Consider the following 17,459-nt stretch of genomic DNA (forward strand, 5'->3'; position numbering starts at 1 on the left):
CTTGAAAACTCAAAGCAGTGTTATGAAAGTTGGACTTTTACATAGAGCCAAGTTCAAGAATCCATAAAATTTTGGGAAAATAACCAAATAACAAATTGATCCAGGATATATGAGGGCACACAATTTATTAAACACACATTTATTGAGCACTTGTTAAGTTTTCTTTTTAATGCATTTTTGGCTGCACCGGGTCTTAGTTGCGGCATGTGGGATCTTTGTTGCGGCATGTGGCATCTTTCATTTTTATTTTTTATTTTTAATTAATTAATTTATAGCTGCATTGGGTCTTCATTGCTGCACGCAGGCTTTTCTTTAGTTGCGGCGAGCGCGGGCTACTCTTCGTTGCAGCGCGCAGGCTTCTCATTACGGTGGCTTCTCTTGTTGCGGAGCACAGGCTCTGGGCACACGGGCTTCAGTAGTTGTGGCACACGGGTTCAGTAGTTGTGGCACACGGGTTCAGTAGTTGTGGCTCACGGGCTCTAGAGCGCAGCTTCAGTAGTTATGGCGCATGGGCTTAGTTGCTCCATGGGATGTGGGATCTTCCTGGACCAGGGCTTGAACCAGTGTCCCCTGCACTGGCAGGTGGATTCTTAACCTATGTGGCATCTTTTAGTTGCAGCATGCGGACTTTTTAGTTGTGGCATGCGGACTCTTAGTTGCGGCATGCATGCGGGATCTAGTTCCCCAACCAGGGATCGAACCCAGGCCCCCTGCATTAGGAGTGCAGAGTCTTACCCACTGGACCACTGGGGAAGTCCCTATTGAGCACTTATTATGTAACTGGCACTGGGGTTAGAAATATGAATATCTTTCTTCAAGAACATCAGAGAGACATATTCACATGAAAATTGTAGTGTTGTGTGTTACATATCCGTTAAAAGGAATTTATATGGTGTGAAGGAAGTACTACCATTGCCTGGAAAGTCAGGGAAATGTTTGTAGGGAGGAGATACTTGAGTTGGGTGTTGGAAGATGGGTAGGAGGTTGCACAAGTAAAGAAAGGCATTCCAGATGGAGACAACAGCATGAGTAAAGGCATGGTGAAAGTGTGAGGAAAAAAAAATAACATGATGTTTAAGTGTCAGAAATTTGTCCAAAACAGGATGTGTGGTGGGGAAATTGCCAGGTGAGACTGAAAAGAGAGTAGGGAGGTATTGGAGCGTTTTAATGTTAGGGAGTGACAAGTGCAGATTAAGGTAATGAGAAATGAGGCAGTGAGACTAATTAGAGTTGTTGCAGTTGACTGAGAGTCTGAATAAAATGTGGCCATGGGAATGAAGAGGAGGGGAATGGATTTTAGAAATATTTCTAAGATAGCTGTAATATGATTTAGTGACTGGGGAGAGACAGTGGGCTAAGTTTTCTAATTTGAGAAATTGGGTAAATGGGAATTTCATTGACCAGGATATGGATTAGTAAAAGTAGAGCAGATTTTTTTTTGCGGTATGTGGGCCTCTCACTGTTGTGGTCTCTCCCGTTGTGGAGCACAGGCTCCGGATGCGCAGGCTCAGCAGCCATGGCCCACGGGCCTAGCCGCTCCGCGGCATGGGGGATCTTCCCGGACCGGGGCACAAACCTGTGTCCCCTGCATCGGCAGGCGGACTCTCAACCATTGCGCCACCAGGGAAGCCCTAGAGCAGATTTTTTTAAGGTTTGGGTGGCTATAGAAAGAGGTATAGGGGAGCTAGTCTGGTATGCTGAGATCATGTTGTCATGGGATATGCACATGGAGATGTTACTAGGCAGCTGGAAGTAAGGAGGCCTGGTGAGCTTGATATCTTGGCAATAGCTTGGAGTAAGTGAGGACATATTTGAAAAAAAATCCTGGGAAAATAATGTTTATTTCTTTATAAGGAAATATTAGAATATGCCCTTCTTCCACTTAATAGTGAGCTTCTCAAGGCAGGGACCATATACCTCAATAATTTTGCATCCCTTTTCCCCTTATACAATGCCTGTGTTATTATAAGCTCTCAATAAATGTTAGTTAAGCTAGCAGGAAATCAGTTTACTTTGCCAGGTCGAAGTTACCTTTTGGGCTTTCTTTAAGAAGATTATGGGAGTCTGTCTTATAATTTTCATTTTATACTTAGGTGGTATTCATGAGGCTTGTATGGGTCAACAGGAAAGGAAATGAAGAAGATATGAGTGATGTGTTGCTGCTTGAGGAAGTTCAGGGCATGAGCAGGAGATAGACAGTATTAATTTATAAGAGGCTGCTGCTCATTGAGAAGAGGATCTTACAATGAATTCTCATTCTGGGAGATGTCAGAAAAATGTGATTTTCAATCAGAGTTTCCTGAAATCCTGTCAATTTGAAGTTGGTTCCTCCTTCTGAAGGTGCAAGTGCATTCCTTCTTGTGTAAAATCATTTGAAAGGGAACCTGAGGTGGTCATGTTTATTTAAACCTCTTCATCTGTATTATTAGTTTGTGAAAGTTGGCAGACTTAGTAGATTCTGATGGGACCAGACTGAATTCTCTTCTGTGAAGCTAGTTCACTTCTAGTAGGTACAGACTATGGCTGATATCCAGAGTAGAGACTGCAGAAGTCCTGGTTTTGCCACTTGCTGTTTAGTCTTGGGAAAGTCCCTGAGTTAATTCCACTTTCAAGTGTAGCCTAAATACTCACTCTGAGGTGAGCGCTGTTCAGAGCACACACAAGATATAGACGCTGCCCCATAGTGGCACATGTGCTTATTACTGAATCAGGCTGGTTCTATCCTAGCATCTAGAAAATAGGGATGATGCTTGTCAGATGATGTCCTGAGTTGACTGACTTTTCTTGGATCAAGTGGGAATGTTGATATTATGGATATCAGTTTGGAGTTTCCATAGAATTTTAACTGAATCTGGATTTTGAATGTTCTACTAGTTAGCACCTGCTTTTTTTGCACTAACAAGATATTCTCATAGGGAGAAGGGCTACCAGACAGAAAGATTTAGTGGCTGTACCACTTAAAATCTGTTACTTTGGGCAAAGTAACATCCTCATTGTAAAATTATGGTATTAGTACCTACTTCATTTGTTTATTGTGAGGATTAAGTACAGAATATTTAAATCACTTAGAATAGTGCCAAGTACATAGTGACTACTCAGTAGTGTTATTTATTATTATATACCACCTTGAGTGGGAGGCTGTGCTCTGAAATATTTGGAGGAAAGAGTGATGAATTCCATCCCCAGTAATTAAAAAAAACAGAAATGATAGAACAAAAGGGTGGACAGTTCTGGAGCCTGTGGAAGGAAAACCACATTCACAGAAAGATAGCCAAAATGAAAAGGCAGAGGACTTTGTACCAGATAAAGGAACAAGATAAAACCCCAGAAAAACAACTAAATGAAGAGATAGGCAAGCTTCCTGAAAAAGAATTCACAATAATGATAGTGAAGATGATCCAGGACCTCGGAAAAAGAATGGAGGCAAAGATCGAGAAGATGCAAGAAATGTTTAACAAAGAACTAGAAGAATTAAATAGGAACCACCCAGAAGAATTACAGAACAAACAAATAGAGATGAACAATACAATAACTGAAATGAAAAATACACTAGAAGGAATCAATAGTAGAATAACTGAGGCAAAAAAACGGATAAGTGACCTGGAAGACAGAATGGTGGAATTCACTGCCATGGAACAGAATAAAGGAAAAAGAATGAAAAGAAATGAAGACAGCCTAAGAAACCTCTGGGACAACATTAAATGCAACAACATTTGCATTATAGGGGTCCCAGAAGGAGAAGAGAGAGAGAAAGAACTGGAGAAAATATTTGAAGAGATTATAGTCAAAAACTTCCCTAACGTAGTAAAGGAAATAGCCATCCAAGTTCAGGAAGTGCAGGATAGACCCAAGGAGAAACACGCTGAGACACATAGTAATCAATTTGACAAAAATTAAAGACAAAGAAAAATTATCGAAAGCAACAAGGGAAAAATGATAAGTAACATATAAGGGAGCTCCCATAAGGTTAATAGCTGATTTCTCAGCAGAAACTCTACAAGCCAGAAGGGAGTGGCATGATATATTTAAACTTATGAAAGGGAAGAACTTACACCCAAGATTACTCTACCCGGCAAGGATCTCATTCAGATTTGATGGAGAAATCAAAAGCATTACAGATAAGCAAAAGCTAAGAGAATTCAGCACCACCAAACCAGCTCTACAACAAATGCTAAAGGAACTTCTCTAAGTGGGAAACACAAGAGAAGAAAAGCACCTACAAAAACAAACCCATAGTAATTAAGAAAATGGTCATAGGAACATACATATTGATAATTGCCTTAAACGTGAATGGATTAAATGCTCCAACCAAAAGACACAGGCTCGCTGAATGGATACAAAAACAAGACCCATATATATGCTGTCTACAAGAGACCCACTTCAGACCTAGGGACACACACAGACTGAAAGTGAGGGGATGGAAAAAGATATTCCATGCAAATAGAAATCAAAAGAAAGCTGGAATAGCAATACTCATATCAGATAAAATAGACTTTAAAATAAAGAATGTTACACAAGACAAGGAAGGACACTACATAATGATCAAGGGATCAATCCAAGAGGAAGATATAACAATTATAAATATATATGCACCCAACATAGGAGCACCTCAATACATAAGGCAACTGCTAACAGCTATAAAAGAGGAAATCGACAGTAACACAATAATAGTGGGGACTTTAACACCTCACTTACACCAATGGACAGATCATCCAAACAGAAAATTAATAATGAAACACAAGCTTTAAATGACACAATAGAGCAGATAGATTTAATTGATATTTATAGGACACTCCATCCAAAAACAGCAGATTACACTTTCTTCTCAATTGTACATGGAACATTCTCCAGGATAGGTCACATCTTGGGTCACAAATCAAGGCTCAGTAAATTTAAGAAAATTGAAATCATAGCAAGCATCTTTTCTGACCACAACGCTATGAGATTAGAATTCAATTACAGGGAAAAAAAAGTGAAAAACACAAACATGGAGGCTAAACAATACGTTACTAAATAACCAAGAGATCACTGAAGAAATCAAAGAGAAAATCAAAAAATACCTAGAGACAAATTACAACGAAAACACGATGATCCAAAACCTATGGGATGCAGCAAAAGCAGTTCTAAGAGGGAAGTTTATAGCAATACAAGCCTACCTCAAGAAACAAGAAAAATCTCAAATAAACAATTTAACCTTACACCTAAAGGAACTAGAGAATGAAAAACAAACAAAACCCAAAGTTAGTAGAAGAAATCATGAAGATCAGAGCAGAAATAAATGAAATAGAAACAAAGAAAACAATAGCAAAGATCAATAAAACTAAAAGCTAGTTCTTTGAGAAGATAAACAAAATTGATAAACCTTTAGCCAGACCCATGAAGAAAAAGAGGGAGAGGACTCAAATCAATAAATTTAGAAATGAAAAAGGGGAAGTTTCAACAGACACTGCAGAAATACAAAGCATCTTGAGAGACTACTACAAGCAACTCTGTGCCAATAAAATGTACAACCTGGAAGAAATGGACAAATTCTTAGAAAGGTTTAACCTTCCAAGACTGAACCAAGAAGAAACAATATGAACAGACCAATCACAAGTAATGAAATTGAAACTATGATTTAAAATCTTCCAACAAACAAAAGTTTAGGAGCAGATGGCTTCACAGGTGAATTCTTTCAAACATTTAGAGAAGAGCTAACACCCATCCTTCTCAAACTCTTCCAAAACATTGCAGAGGAAGGAACACTCCCAAACTCATTCTGTGAGGCCACCATCACCCTGATACCAAAACCAGACAAAGATACTACAAAAAAAGAAAATTATAGACCAGTGTCACTGATGAATATAGATGCAGAAATCCTCAACAAAATGTTAGCAAACAGAATCCAACAACACATTAAAAGGATCATACACCCTGATCAAGTGGGATTTATCCCAGGGATGCAAGGATTCTTCAGTATATGCAAATCAATCAATGTGATACACCATATTAACAAATTGAAGAAGAAAAACCATATGATCATCTCAATAGATGCGGAAAAAGCTTTTGACAAAATTCAACACCCGTTTATGATAAAAACTCTCCAGAAAGTAGGCATAGAGGGAACCTACCTCAACATAATAAAGGCCATATACGACAGACCCACAGCAAACATCATTCTCAATGGTGAAAAACTGAAAGTGTTTCCTCTAAGATCAGGAACAAGACAAGGATGTCCACTCTCACCACTATTATTCAACATAGTTTTGGAAGTCCTAGCCACGACAATGGGAGAACAAAAATAAATAAAAGGAATACGAATTGGAAAAGAAGAAGTAAAACTGTCACTGTTTGCAGATGACATGATACTACCTAGCGAATCCTAAAGAGGCCACCAGAAAACTACTAGAGCTAATCAATGAATTTGGTAAAGTTGCAGGATACAAAATTAATGCACAGAAATCTCTTACATTCCTATACACTAATGATGAAAAATCTGAAAGAGAAGTAAACACTCCCATTTACCATCGCAACAAAAAGAATAAAATACCTAGGAATAAACCTACCTAGGGAGACAAAAGACCTATGTGCAGAAAACTATAAGACAATGATGAAAGAAATTAAAGATGATACCTACAGATGGAGAGATATACCATGTTCTTGGATTGGGAAATCAATATTGTGAAAATGACTGTACTACCCAAAGCAATCTACAGATTCAATGCAATCCCTATCAAATTACCAATGGCATTTTTTTACCGAACTAGAACAACAAACCTTAAAATTTGTATGGAGACACAAAAGACTCCGAATAGCCAAAGCAGTCTTGAGCGAAAAAATGGAGCTGGAGGAATCAGACTCCCTGACTTCAGACTACACTACAAAGCTACAGTAATCAAGACAATATGGTCCTGGCACCAAAACAGAAATATAGATCAATGGAACAGGATAGAAAGCCCAGAGATCAACCCACACATCTATGCTCAACTAATCTATGACAAAGGAGGCAAGGATATAATGTAGAGAAAAGACATTCTCTTCAATAAGTGGTGCTGGGAAAACTGGACAGCTACATGTAAAAGAATGCAATTAGAACACTCCCTAACAGCATACACAAAAATAAACTCAAAATGGATTAGAGACCTAAATGTAAGACTGTACACTATAAAACTCTTAGAGGAAAACATAGGAAGAACACTCTTTGAGATAAATCACAGCAAGGTCTTTTTTGATCCACCTCCTAGAGTAAGGGAAATAAAAACAAAAATAAACAAATGGGACCTAATGAACCTTAAAAGCTTTTGCAAAGCAAAGGAAACTACAAACAAGACGAAAAGACAACCCTCAGAATGGGAGAAAATATTTGCAAATGAATCAACGGACAAAGGATTAATCTCCAAAATATATGAACAGCTCATGCAGCTCAATATTAAAAGAACAAACAACCCAATCAAAAAAATTGTCAGAAGACCTAAATAGACATTTCTCCAAAGAAGACATACAGATGGCCAGGAAGCACATGAAAAGCTGCTCAACATCACTAATTATTAGAGAAATGCAAATCAAAACTACAGTGAGGTATCACCTCACACCAGTTAGAATGGGCATCATCAGAAAATCTACAAACCATAAATGCTGGAGAGGGTGTGGGGAAAAGGGAACCCTCTTGCACTGTTGGTGGGAATGTAAATTGATACAGCCACTATGGAGAACATTATGGAGGTTCCTTAAAATACTAAAAATAGAATTACCATATGACCCAGCAATCCCACTACTGGGCATATACCCAGAGAAAGTTATAATTCAAAAAGACACATGCACCCCAATGTTCATTGCAGCACTATTTACAATAGCCAGGTCATGGAAGCAACCTAAATGCCCATTGACAGATGAATGGATAAAGAAGATGTGGTACATATATACAATGGAATATTACTCAGCCATAAAAAGGAACGAAATTCTGTCATTTGTGGAGACGTGGATGGATCTAGAGACTGTCATACAGAGTGAAGTAAGTCAGAAACAGAAAAACAAATATTGTATATTAACGCATATATGTGGAACCTAGAAGAATGGTACAGATGAACCAGTTTGCCAGGCAGAAATAGAGACACAGATGTAGGGAACAAACGTATGGACACCAGTGGGGAAAAGTGGTGGGGTGGGGGTGGGATGAATTGGGCAATTGAGATTGACATGTATACACTAATTTGTATAAAATGGATAACTAATAAGAACCTGCTGTATAAAAAAATAAGTAAAATAAAATTCGATAAAAAAACTGTAAAAGAACAGAAGAGTGGTGGCCTGTCCTGGAGCTCTCTATGAAGGGAATTTAGAGAGGTGGCTTCAAGAATGCAGGCCTCACTTTATTTTCATTTTGGAGGTATGAAAGACTTGGAGTGACTAGCAGTAAAAATCCATTAAAATGGAAAGGAGTTATAGGCTGGTTTTAGAGCCAATCTATAGGGTGCAATTGAGGGAACCTGTGTCCCAGGCTACTGAGAGAAGGTATGGCAGGGAATCATGTGGAACAGCAGTATGTGAATGCAGCAAGTGAGCTAAATCCTTGGGGCCTTCAGAAAGGAAGAGGCATGTTAGGAGCTAGTTTGAGAAACGAAGTGTTGGTATTTGGAGGTAGAAATGCCTTGCATTATAGTGCTAGTGTTTACCTTGAGAGTGTGGGATGCCTTGCAGAAGAACATACGGAGCAGATAACTTTTGCCTAAAGATTTAAAAAAAACCTCGCATCTAGAGGAACTAGGGAACTCTTTTTAGGAGAGTCTTGGAGGAGGCTATTTCTGGCTTTATAAACATATTGCCCCCTCTTGTGTGTTGGGTGAATGGCTTATTGTCAGACAGTGGAATGGTAATATCTGACTCAGCCACATCTCTTGGGCAGACAGGGTTTTCATCTCCTTCACTAGGCATTGTGGATTACTATAGTCAGTGTGTTTTGTAGTGATCCTTCACAGATGGGCAAACTGCGGCTAAGATCCTAAGGAAAGGGGATGCGTTGGTGAGTTAATATGGGGGGAATGAGCTGGAAGTAGGTAAGGATTGCTCCAGCGCCTTTTCTAGAGATGGCAGAAGTTTTATTCATCCTCTCAAAATCATCTTCTGTCCAGATGCTCCTTTCTTTTGAAGGCCTGATTTAAGGCTCAGATGAGTACTTCTCAAACTTTAGTGAGCATCAGAATTATTTGGGGCAGGGTTTTTCAACCTCGGCGTTATTGACTTATTGGGCCATATAATTCTTTGTTGTGTTAACTGTTCTGTATACTTCAGGATGTTTAGCAGCATCCCTGGCCTCTACCCAGTAGATGCTAGTAGTACCTTCCCTCCCAGTTGTGACAACCAAAAATGTCTCCAGGCATTGACAAATGTCCCGTGGGAGGCAGAATTGCCCCAGTTGAGAACCACTGACTGGAGTGATTATTAAAAATGTAGACCTCTGGGCTTCCCTGGTGCGGCGGTGGTTGGGAGTCCACCTGCCGATGCAGGGGACGCGGGTTTGTGCCCTGGTCCGGGGGGATCCCACATGCCGCAGAGCGGCTGGGCCCGTGAGCCGTGGCCGCTGAGCCTGCGCGTCTGGAGCCTGTGCTCCGCAGCTGGAGAGGCCACAACAGTGAGAGGCCCGCGTACCGCAAAAAAAAAAAAAAAAAAAAAAAAAAAAAAATGTAGACCTCTAATCCTTATCTTGAAAAATCTGTTTCAGTAGTGGGGAGGGGGGCTTAGGAGTCTACCTTTCCAGGAGGCATGCCAGGAGATTCTGAAACGTGATCACGGCTCTGCAGGGGTAAAGCATTTTTTACATCTTTCCATTCATAATGAAGTTTTGCTGGAGAATTATCCTCAGAGCACTGACTTAGCTCAGTTAAAATAGTATCAATTAAATCCTGTAGTGGATATCAGTGTCTTTCGGCCTTGTTAAAATTTGTTTTCTGTTTACCATATTGAATACATCTGTCAACTTGAATAGAAACTCAGATTCCTCTCTAGTTTTTCCGAAGTTTTCTACTATTTCATTAATTTGTCTCTTTTTCACTTTACCGTTATCAATATTTATATACATATGCATGTATCAGACAGTTATCTTTTACTTCCTACCGTGGCACATCTACCTACCGGCAAACTAGTGATGAAACTCAAGATATCTGGACATTCCAGAGTTTGTTCATTAAGGTCAGTGAGCATATACGTTTCCTCCTCACTTACCTGGAACCTCTTCGGTTTCTTTGCAGATGCTCAGCTTTGTTTATGTGTAGGTTACTCTACTTCTGCTCATTCCTCCTCAGTATAGTACAGTGGTTAAAGGCTGAACTCAAACATCAGGCTGTCTGGGTTTGAGTCCCTACTTTCACTTATCCTGGCAAATTTTTAAATTTTTGTTTTTTAACCACTTCATGCTTTAGTTTTCTTATTGTAAAGTTCCTGGATCATAGGTTTGTTGTGAGGATGAAATGAATTAATGTATATAAAGTGCTTGGAACAGTGCTTGGTATGTAGCAAGTACGAAATAAGTGTTAACTCTTTGGTGGTTATTTTAGATCAGTGTCCTATGTGTGCAAGGTGGGGTCCCTATTAGCCTTTGTTCTAGTGTTCTGCATGGGTATTGTTAAATTTTCATATACGTATATGAGCACATGCAGTATTTTAGGTTGAGGAATAGTGTACATAATGTGAAGTGTATGACTTGATAATTCTTTTACACATGTACATATTTGTGTGACTTCCACTCGAGTCAAGATAAACCACGTTTCTGGCACCTCAGAAGGCTTCCTTGTGCTCCTTCCCACTCATCTCCCCACCCAGGGTAACCACTATTCGGATGTCTGTCACCGTAGACTAATTTTGCCTTTTTGAGTTTCACATAAATGAAATCATTAGTTTGTACTCCCTCCCTCCCTTCCTTCCCCCCTCCCTCCCTCCCTCCCTTCCTTCCTCCCTCCCTCCCTCCCTTCCTTCCTTCCTGCGTTGGGTCTTTGTTGCTGTGCACAGGCTTTCTCTAGTTGCGGCAAGCTGGGGCTGCTCTTCGTTGTGGTGGCTTCTCTTGTTGCGGAGCATGGGCTCTAGGCATGCGGGCTTCAGTAGTTGTGGCACGCAGGCTCAGTAGTTGTGGCTTGCAGGCTCTAGAGCACAGTCTCAGTAGTTGTGGCGCAAGGGCTTAGTTGCTCCACGGCATGTGGGATCTTCCCGGACTAGGGCTCGAACCCTGCCTTGGCAGGTGGATTCTTAACCACTGCGCCACCAGGGAAGCCCCACTTGAATAAGTTTTACAAAAACCTTTCAAAAAGGGAATGTTTGTACTATAGGCACTCTGGCATTTCTGTTTCTTGAACATGCCAAGTGTGTTCAAATCTTGGAGCCTTTGCACTTGCCATTGCCTCTGTCTGAACACTTCTCCCAAGATTTTCACATGGCTGTTTTCTTTCTGTTATTCTGATCTCAGTCCACATATCACTTCCCATAGAGGCCTTTAATCTGCAATCTGTTGTAGTACCCCTAGACAATTTGTCTTCAAGATACTTATCATTGTCTCAACTTAACTTGTCTTTCTTCCTCTACTAGAATGAAAACTCTGAGAGCAGGGATCTTGTCTGCTTGTTCACTGCTGTATCCCTAATGCTTAGGTGATCAATGTTTGTTGAATGAACACCTGATCTGTGCATGTTTTTTTCTTCCTAGATGATGGGCACATTTATTTTTATTAATTTTCCTTCTTTCCCCTTCTTCTTTTCTTTCTCTTCTCCTTTTTCTTTTCTTATATACTGGTTGAAATGTTTTGGGATGTTTACCTTAGCATCTACCTACACTAGTGTTTTGGAGCGTCCCTGGACAGTGAAGTGTGAGGGTGATACTTGCTAATAGTCCATTACAAGTATGAGCCTAGAACTCCAGACCATTGCATTGAAAGCCTACAGAGAGCTGTTCCATGCCCTCCCCCCATTTATCGAAATATAATTTACATATAACATTGTATAATTTTAAGATATGCAATACGATGATTTGATACACATATATATTGTGAAATGATTACCATGATGAAGTTAGTTAACACATCCATTCCCTCACATAGTCACTTTTTTTCGTTTTTTGTGGTGAGAACATTTAAGATTTAATCATAGCAACTTTCAGATATACAATACAGTATTGTTAACTATAGTCACTGGGTTGTATGTTAGATCCCCAGAACTTATTCGTCTTATAACTGGAAGTTTGTACCCTTTGACCAACATCTCTCGATTTGCCCCATCCCCCATCCCCTGGCAACCACCAATCTAATCTACTCCATTTCTATGTGTTTGACTTTTTTTAGATTCCACATATAATTTTTTTTTCAATAAATTTATTTTACTTATTTATTTTTGGCTGCATTGGGTCTTTGTTGCTATGCACAGGCTTTCTCTAGTTGTGGTGAGCGGGGGGCTACTCTTCATTGCAGTGCATGGGCTTCTCATTGCAGTGGCTTCTCTTGTTGCAGAGCATGGGCTCTAGGCTCATGGGCTTCAGTAGTTGTGGCACGCGGGCTCAGTAGTTGTGGCTCGTGGGCTCTGGAGCGCAGGCTCAGTAGTTGTGGTGCATGGGCTTAGTTGCTCCGTGGCATGTGGGATCTTCCCGGACCAGGGCTCAAGTGCCTGTCCCCTGCATTGGCAGGTGGATTCTTAACCACTGTGCCACCAGGGAAGCCCTGGTAGTTTTATTTTTAATATTTGGGGAACCTCCATACTGTTTTCCATAGTGGCTGTACCAATTTACATTCCTACCAGCAGTGTACAAGAGTTCCCTTTTCTGCACATCCTTGGCATGGCTTCTTTTTACAGATTGGCAAATTCAAGCCAGGAAGGGAAAGGAAACTTAAGGTTATAGAATAAGTGTATAAGAATTGGGACTAAAACCAAAGACTTTTTTTTTAGATTTTTTTCCAGTTTTATTGAGAAATAGTTGATAGACATTACTGTATATATTTAAGGTATACAGCATAATGGTTTGATTTATGTATTTGGGGAAATGATTACCTCAACAGATTTAGTTAACCTCCATCATCTCACATAGATACAATACCAAGACTTTAGATAGATTAACTGGTAACTCTGGAAATAAGAGTGAATTTCTATTAGATTAATTTTCTGATACTAGAGTTGGCATGTATTGTGCTCAAGAAGACAGTAAAATAAATGAATAATTAGTTAAGTGTAACTAGCATTCCTTGCTTGTAAGCCATTGGAAGTGTTTGGCTTTAGGTTTTTGATATTTGATTATTTTATCCTGTAGGGATGTGAACTGATGTGCATTTAAGAAGTGTGTGGCTGGATTGCTTTAAGATATAGTTCTTAAAAAGTTGTATGACTTTGGTCTTTCAGAGAGAAGTTGTGCTGCAGGTCATGGGACCAGCAGTCCCTGAGGTTTAGGAATGAAAGACTTCATTGATTTACCATTGAGTTTGGGGGATTTGAAGCCATTCCTAAGTTTGGTGGTAGGTGAAAGTAGTATTGAAAAGTTGCCTAATTCTTTTTTATACTTTGTCTACTGTATGTCTTATTTCTGAGAAACTGTGTTAATGTCTAAGATGACATTTCTGTGGGATTGCCGTGGCTTTGCTGTGTTTACTTCTTCGCTAGAAGGATTTAAAAGCCTAGATCAACAGAGGTCACAGCGTACTCATAGAATGCTTTTTTCTCTTCCTTGTAGTCCCATAGCATTTTCTTTGTACTTTTACTCTATTTCTCATGATTTGCCTTGTGCTGTGGGTTATTCTGTGCCTGTCTCCGCTAATAGATTGTGAGCTCCTAGAGGATCCGGTCTGTAGTTTCCTCTTTGTAACACCTTAGTGCCTAAACTAGTGCTTTATAATATTTAGGTGTTTCCTATGTGTTTGTGGTATTTCAGGGATGCTAAGAGAATCATTAGATGATATGTCTAGTCCAGTCCCCTAGTTTTACTTGTAAGGAAACTGAGAAGCACAATGATTTACTCAGTGTCATCTAGTTGGTTGGGAGAGCTGTGTTCTAGTCTCAGTTCTGCCGGTTGTTTGTTCCATTATGTCTTGCTGCTCCTCAGCTGGTACTCGTTCTCTCTACAGCAGGGGAGGATTGTGAAAGAGGAAAGAAACACTGGGAGGATATAAACAGATTACACTCACATTACTGATGTATTCCAGTTTACTGCTTTACCAGTCAGATATTTTACTTTCAAATTTGGAAGCACAAGCTTAATTTCTGAGACCCCAGAAAGACTTTTGTAAGAGTTCTACACTTCTTCCAATCTATTACCCTAGAAACACCCTTCTTTGCTGTGCTTAATGGGTAGAAGTGCTGGCAGAAGGAGGAGACTTTATGTTGTCAGTTTCCAGTCACACTTCAGACAGCTTGGGTGGTAAATTCCAGGTGCCTGTGATGATGACAGAGAGTAATGTGTTGAGGCCCTTGGTTGAATTTCCCCCTGTTCCAAATGGAAGGAGAGTGATGAAAACAATTTAATTTCTTAGGAAATTTGGTACTTCGGGTTGAAATTGTTTTTCCCGCCTCTCCTATTCCCTTTTGCTTATTAGAAAGTATTGATTCTGAAATAGAGAAAGTGAGTTTATTAGATTTGGGCTGGACATTGATTAGCAGTAACTTAATTATAAATCTTCAGAGGGAGATGTTTGTAAACATTTGCTTTTAACATCCAGGGACTTGTGGTTCCCACTATTCTTGTTAATCAACTGGTTGAAGCTGAGCACATGAAAGGTCTGTATCCACTAAGCTTAGAATTGCATTGCTTTTGATTTATTTTAATAGGATCCTCTTGATTTCCAATTTATTTTCCCCCGATAAGGACATCTTCCTCTTGACAACCTATTTAAAAGACACAAGAATGTTTTGAATGGAGGCTGTATTTCATGCTTTAAGGCAAAGCCATGATCAATATAGTATAAATTGCCTGAAAGAATCTTCTCTTTTTTTGTTGTTATTTTTTCCTTCAGTTTTCTCTGGATTGTAAAGGAATTTGAGGGCTTAGTGAGGCTTTGATAGAGACAGATCTAACTAAAATTTTAGGTCAGACCTAGGACTTCTCAGGTCTCCACCATGTAGAATCAGTCAGTGATAAGCATACTCTGAGCATTTACCATGAGCCACGTGCTTATGGAAAAAGTGTAAGATATAGTCTCTGTGCTAAGGATGCTTAACATCCAGTTGAAATTTTCTGTGCTTTTAGTGCTCAAAAGTGAATCTCCTTTTTGGCTATATGTATTAGAGATAGATGATGTTTGAGATACAGTCTTTTATGCTATTGGATGCATCTCTTCCTTAAACAAAATTTTGATTTGCAAGGTAGTATATATTTTCCAAACATCATTGAACAAAATTAATTTTTTGCTGTGTTGGATTTGTCTGGAAGTGAAATCTGTCTCCTCACTACCATCCATACTTGCTACTGGGTGAGATTAAGTTTCACAACTAGAGCCTAGGATTTAAGAGAAAGAGAGGAATTTTGTCAACAATAGAAAGAATCTGGGAAGTGAGAGAATATGTGTAAATCCACATGGAGACCTGTGGGGTTTCAAGTTCTCATTTGAAAAAAATTGAGAATTCCTTGAAGCAAGATGGGAAAATTTGAGCATGGTTCATGGAACTGCTTTTATATAGAATTAAAAAAATACTCTGAAGTTTGATCTGCAGTACAGTGTTACAAATATATGTATAATTAAATTTGAGGGACTTCCCTGGTGGTCCAGTGGTTTAGACTGTGAGCTCCCAATGCAAGGGGCCCGGGTTCCATCCCTGGTCAGGGAACTAGATCCCGCATGCATGCCACAACTAAAAGAGCCCGCATGCTGCAATGAAGATCTGTGTGCTGCAACTAACACGCAGTGGAGCCAAATAAATAAATATTAAAAATAGAAACTTGAAAGGAATATATTGTTATTTTTGGTTATTTTGAAATTAAATTTAACTTTTGGTCTTTTAACTGCTGTTTTCTGCCTTGGGTCTCTTTCCAGAGGAATTTCTGAAGATGGTCAAGTGCAGTGTGATTTATGAGGCAGTGAAGGGCAAGTACTTTGCAGTGAGGAGGACCTGCTTACTTTGGGGAAATCAATGGAGCTCGTCAGTCTGCAGCACACTTCCTGTCTTAATGGTCCTAAGCTCGATCAATACTTGAAATTTAACTTCATCATCAGTCTGTGGGCAGCGTGTGCTTTGCAGCCTTCCTTCCATCAGCGTCAGATATGTGGCCAGACTTATTAAAGATGGAGCTAGTTACACTTTCCTGCTTGGTTTTGCATCTTCTTTAAGTCTTGCCCACTGGCATGTTTTAAGGATGTAAAATGTGTTGTGCTGTAAGCCAAGTAATGATTTAAACCTTGAAATTACCTGGTTAGAGAAGGGGGCGTTGGACAGATGCACAAAATCTATAGCATGGTTGTTTATCATTTCTTCTTCCTAAAAAATTTCCCATTGAGAGGTATTTCAGTAGATTCTCCAACATCTTAGAGAGCATTTCTAGCACTAACTGTGGCTTTCTTTTCACAGATTCTCTAACCATGGCACAGGTAGAGAAACGAGGGGGTTTGCTCAGGAAATCTTCAGCCTACAAAAAACCACTGAAGGAAAAAGTGGTGCTGATGTATGATGAGATCTTCATGGTAAGGCCTGGAGCCCTGACATTGGGCACAGGTTGACTCCTTAGTTTCTTGTTCCAAAATGAGAAATAACCTCACCTCTGCCTGCTACCTTCTAGTTCTTCAGAGGGAGAAAGAGAGAGAACAAGGGTGAGGGTGAGCTCTCTCATGGTAGAAATTATGATCATGTGTTAATTAATATAGATTGTTATTATGTTGTTCTTATAGACTGTTGCCTTGAGCTGGGTAAAACAATTGAAAGGAGGGAGGAAGGCTCAGGAAACTTCTTTTCTGATATCTATAAGACTTTTCTTCCTTATGATTTTTTTTTTTTTTTTTGGCTGTGCCTCGTGGCATGTGGGATCTTAGTTCCCTGGCCAAGGATTGAACCTGTGCCCCCTGCAGTTGAAACGTGGAGTCTTAACCACCGGCCCGTCAGGGAAGTCCCCTTATGATTTGACATAAGGACCTTTCTATCCTAGATGTCCCTTGAATTTCCTTTTGGCTCTAGAATTCTATCTAATTCAGATATTTTAAAAAGATGCACTATTATATTCCATCTCAAGTTGTTAGTGGACAGAACAATTGCTTAGTTAGACTATCTCATCTTCCAATTCTATGAGAAGACTGAGGAATTATTAGCAATTAGATTAGGGGATTTCTTTGGGTCTTCAGAACTGCTTATTGACCATGGTCCAAGCCTGTGTTGTAAAATGTACCCTATCAGGGAAGGTTAGAGTGATTAGAAACCCTGCAGATGTATTTGACTTCTGAAATCCTGGTCATTAGTAGTACATGTAAACATTTAAAACATGTAATACTTGTAAAAGGAGTTAACCATATCTTGTGTAAATCTTGTGGACTCTCTTTCCTA

The 17,459-nt window shown here is 39.6% G+C and overlaps 1 protein-coding gene and 1 non-coding gene across 9 annotated transcripts in view; one reads left to right on the forward strand and one right to left on the reverse strand.

Annotated features, from left to right (window-relative positions):
* Positions 1-17,459, forward strand: part of ARMH3 (armadillo like helical domain containing 3) — a 174,577-nt gene that overhangs the window by 5,742 nt on the left and 151,376 nt on the right. For all 8 annotated transcript variants that reach the window (XM_019939855.3, XM_073794044.1, XM_033841739.2 and 5 more), the window contains exon 2: positions 16,497-16,609. In XM_019939855.3, coding sequence (XP_019795414.2) covers positions 16,508-16,609 — 102 coding nt within the window. In that variant the 5' untranslated portion in view covers positions 16,497-16,507. The remainder of the gene's footprint in view (positions 1-16,496; positions 16,610-17,459) is intronic.
* TRNAR-CCU (transfer RNA arginine (anticodon CCU)) lies at positions 681-753 on the reverse strand. The gene has a single exon. It is a non-coding gene; the product is annotated as a tRNA-Arg (tRNA).

The sequence above is a fragment of the Tursiops truncatus genome, chromosome 16 (genome assembly GCF_011762595.2).
Source record: "Tursiops truncatus isolate mTurTru1 chromosome 16, mTurTru1.mat.Y, whole genome shotgun sequence".
NCBI classification, from domain to species: Eukaryota; Metazoa; Chordata; class Mammalia; order Artiodactyla; family Delphinidae; genus Tursiops; species Tursiops truncatus.